The following is a 4,327-nucleotide window of genomic DNA, read 5'->3' as shown; positions in this document are numbered from 1 at the left end:
AGGATCAGAAGCGAAAGACTGAAGAGGTTCTGGGAAGAGAAAAAGGAAGAGATTGATCAGAAAATTCTAGGTTCCACAGCTGTCCAAATTCGGAAGGATAAAAAATGTACAAAGATAAGACATATATAATTCGCTATAGATTACATCGAGCCGAACGAAATGGTAATAATTTTCATGTGTGATTTTCGAGAAAATCAAGCAAAAGCAATTTTTATGGTGCTCGCTCGTTGCCGATAATATGTGGTCCGTTGCCGATAATATTAGATAATTTTTATTCTGCTGGAACAGGTTGATTATTTATTTACTGTATATGTGAAATAATACAGTATTAAGGAGCAGATTGTATCTATTGTTGCTTATCTTCTAGTAGTGTCACTCATACTCGTACTTGTAAATACAGCGTCAAACAATTAAGTAATGAGACTGATTTTATTGTAGTGTGAAAGTGAATGTAATCCGTTAACCAACATGTGCATTCGAAAGAGTAATCTCTCCTCTACAATATGGCAACACTACACTGTCGCACGCGAAGCATGACGGGAAATATGACGCCATTACCAACAGTCACTGAGAGGCCGTCGTCACGCTAGCATAATGGAGCAGAGAGCAAATATCAAATTCTGTGTTAAACTGGATAAAAATGCCACAGAGACTGTTGATTTGATGCCAAGAGTGTATGAGGACACGTATGGGTTTCGTGCACAGATCTTTAGATGGTGTGAACGTTTTACACATGGTGTGGAATCGATTGAAGTTGAACTTCGATCGGGTCGTCCAATGTCTGTTCTTAATGCAAAATTCCGTGAATGTGTGCAAGAAGATCGTTGCGTCACTGTGCGAATGATTGCAGAAGAATTTGATTTTAAGAGGAAGACGATTCGTATGATCTTCGTGGAAGATTTGGGCAAGAAGAAGATCGCATCGCGGTATGTGCCACATTCTCGTTTGAGAAACAAAAACAGGAGCATGTTGCTTACGCTCTTGAATCTTAGCAACGGCTCGTAGGAATAAAAAATTGCTACTTTCCATTGTTGCGGAGGACGAATGTTGGTGTTATCGTTATGATCCAGGTACTAAACATCAGAGCGCCGAATGGAAGTCCTAGAATCTCCAAAAAGGCAAGAAACTTCGACTTCAGAAGCCAAAAGTGAAGACAATGCTTCTGTATTCCTACGGCAGTAAGGATATCATTCATTATACCAGAAGGTCACACAGTAAATGCCCAGTTTTATTTAAGTGTCTTGAAGCATTTCATGAAGAGAAATCGTCGTACTCGACTTCAATACCCAGCCTCAGGTACCTGGTTCCTTATCTATGACAATGCACCCGCTCACCAAGCAGTACTTGTTCAGGAATATTTGATCAAAAAACGAGTGTATGTGTACTGCAGCACCCCTACTTTCCAGATGTGTTTCCCTGCGACTATTTTCTGTTCTCTAAACTGAAGTTACCATTAATTGGATGACTTTTTGACAATGTTGAAGACATCCAAGCAGCAGGGACAACGGTGTTAACGGAACATCCTACAAAGTGAGTTGCAAAGGTCATTCCACTTCTTGCGTGATCCTGCAACTCGCTGTATTTTGAATAACAAGCAAGTTTATTAAATTATCTTTGTTTGTTTGGTCACAATAAAATCAATCTCATTATTTAATTGTCAGGCGGTGTAAAATTGATTTCGAGTTTGTAAAAATAAATAAATTAGACCAATTAATATTTTTTGAATATTGGAATGACTATTGTTACACCTTCAATATTCTCATTTTCACTTTAGTAACAATATATATCACAATAGTTTTAACGGAGACATAGGCTAAAAAATTCTTTGGGGAGGAGAAAAGGAATGGGGGGGGGGGGCATTTAATGAAACATTTTCTGACTTTTAAAATATAACTGATTTTCTCCCTCTTTCTTCCTTTATGGAAACATTTAAAAAATTCATTTCAGCAAGACTGTTGGTTAAATGTATGGTAGGTATATATATATACAGTAAAATGGTATAAAATCCTTTCTCACACTTCACCCTTTCCCTCTTCCTCTTGCCATCTCTTTACTGTTTTCGTGTTTCTGCTTGGAAAGCATAAGCTCTTGACTTTTGGAGTTCTCTGGTGCGAAAACCTAGAAAATTTGCTTCTCTCCCATAACATAGCTTAAAAATGCAAACCGAGAAGGAAACCATTACGCGTCATGCACACGTCATGGTGACGTGTAATGACTGTCAGCGCCACACTCGCTCTATTCCAGAAGCTACGACAAGGGACTATGACACTTGGTCTGGTGCTTCCGCAAATTATTACTATTCTAGTACTACTAATACAGCAATAGTAATGCTGGTTATATCTACAGTACTATGAGGGTGGTAGGGAGATGGGGTACGACTCTCCCCCCCACACACACACAAAGAGGAGAATTCTGTCCCCATTTCTCTATATGTACACATAAACAAGCCTAGACGTAGTGACAACAGAGCTGTGTTGGCATTCTACCGCACACAAATTAAGCACATTAAATTTCCCTTAAAATTACACGTTGGTTCTGACAGTCAGTAGAAGACCTTGCAACCCCCTCTTCTTGCACAGTTGTTGGTAATATTCGTTCCCTCAAATTTCAACACATCTTTCTCATCCAACACACATAACACCTAAATTTTGCTTCTAGCACAGTTATATTACAGTTGCATCTAATTGACTCATTTTATGTGCCTTGTCTTGCTCCACTCACGTAATGCTTGGTTTTCTCCCCTGACACAGCGACTAATATTATGTAAAGCAATATAGATTTTGTATAAGGTTATAATTTATTTTCGTCTAGGAAAATGGTTGAGACAGCGAGATGAATTCGTCACGTAATAATAATGGTCCCAGCTCAGATTCTGCTTTATGTAGCCGACACAAAACCTGGAGAGAGTTTAGCTCCTAGACCAATGATGAACAAAAGCTTTTTGTATGAGAGAGCCAAAGAAAAAAGAAAAAATAGGCTTGGCAATATAATTTATTAAAAGCAACAATGCTATTTTATTTTAATTCTTGTAATGCTAATACACTCGATCAATGACTGAAGTTTCTCATAATCTATTTCGAACGGGACAGGTCCGTAGGCAGCCCAAAAATATAGAAGGGGCCGGTAGAAGTTAGGGGAGTCGATCCAACCATATTAGAGTTCATTTGCAAGCCTATCGTGAACATTTTAGGGACCAGTAAAAATTTAGGGGATACGGGCCTGAACTGGGATAGACTGATTCTCAAAAGTAAAGTTAAATATCAGTCTGTTTCTAGAACACCTCTTTCGAAGTAACTTTATTCTTCTTTTCATTCGTTAGTTTAGGAACCATGTTACGAGCCGGATAGAAATTTTAGGGGGCTTCATCTGGCCCGCGGGGCGTACTTTACCCATCACTATTCAAGGCTATAGGTTTTCTACTTTATTTTCTTTTAAACATGTATGTTCCTTTTGTAAACCATGTCCAATTAATGCCTTCCTCGTGAGCAACCTCACGGCTAATTGAGTAGTCCTCGCCTTTCTAATTGAGTAGCGTGTTCGATTCTCAGTAAAGTAAATGTGGATTTCACATACAAATGTGCTGAAGAGAAACGTTCATGCTTTTATTGCACCCAACTGCTGTGACAGTTCTCACACGTACGTGATTGCACAGCTGCCGATTGCTGTGGCAGTTCTCACAAGTATGTGACTGTACTGCTGCCGATTGCTATGGAAGTTCTCACAAATAGCTACGTTACTGCACTATCGACGACTGCTAAAATGTTTTAACAAGAACACGACTGCTATGGCAGTTCTCACACGTACAGTCTTGGGAAGTAATGTAACGGAGATAACGCGTTACTTGTAAGGCATTACTTTTTAAGTAAGGTTTCCTAGTAACGCGTTACAAATTTTTAAGTAGCGTACGTAGTTTGTCTTACTTTTTTTTTTTTTTTTTTTTGCGTTACATTTCGGATGAGTAACCTCAGTATAGGTACATTTCTTTAGGAAACAAATGTTTCTTTCCTGTAAGTAAATTTCTCAGAATTGAGCAATGGACTATGGACTGTCTGTCTGTGACCGACAGTCAGTCACCGACACACAGAGAAACAGATAAGATCTTAGTGCCCCTTGGTGTTTTTGGAAGATTACAGCCTCAGGGAAATTACTTGTACTGATTGCAAACACCTGGAAGATTTTTGTCATATATTTTGACTACTTTTCTTTAGTAGTTAAATTTCTAGAGTAGACAGAAACAACACACACACAACATTTGGGATCAAGCTATTGTCCAAATGTTAGTAACTTGTTTATGCGTGCTCTTAATAATATAATATTAATGTTTTCT

The 4,327-nt window shown here is 38.5% G+C and overlaps 1 protein-coding gene across 1 annotated transcript; it reads left to right on the top strand.

Annotated features, from left to right (window-relative positions):
* The first annotated feature begins 594 nt into the window (after nucleotides 1-594).
* LOC145682313 (protein GVQW3-like) lies at nucleotides 595-1,005 on the top strand. Its single transcript, XM_081753891.1, has one exon. The coding sequence runs from the start codon at nucleotides 595-597 to the stop codon at nucleotides 1,003-1,005; it is 411 nt and encodes a 136-aa protein (XP_081610017.1).
* The last annotated feature ends 3,322 nt before the right edge of the window (nucleotides 1,006-4,327 follow it).

Source organism: Thermobia domestica, chromosome 1 (genome assembly GCF_964235325.1).
Source record: "Thermobia domestica chromosome 1, izTheDome1.hap1.1, whole genome shotgun sequence".
NCBI lineage: Eukaryota > Metazoa > Arthropoda > Insecta > Zygentoma > Lepismatidae > Thermobia > Thermobia domestica.
The sequence above is the reverse complement of the archived record's forward strand: the minus strand, read 5'-3'. Positions and strand labels throughout refer to the sequence as shown.

What these genes read in the sequence shown, in the direction of transcription:
- LOC145682313 (XM_081753891.1), top strand. Translation starts at nt 595, where the DNA reads ATGGAGCAGAGAGCAAATATCAAATTCTGTGTTAAACTGGATAAAAAT.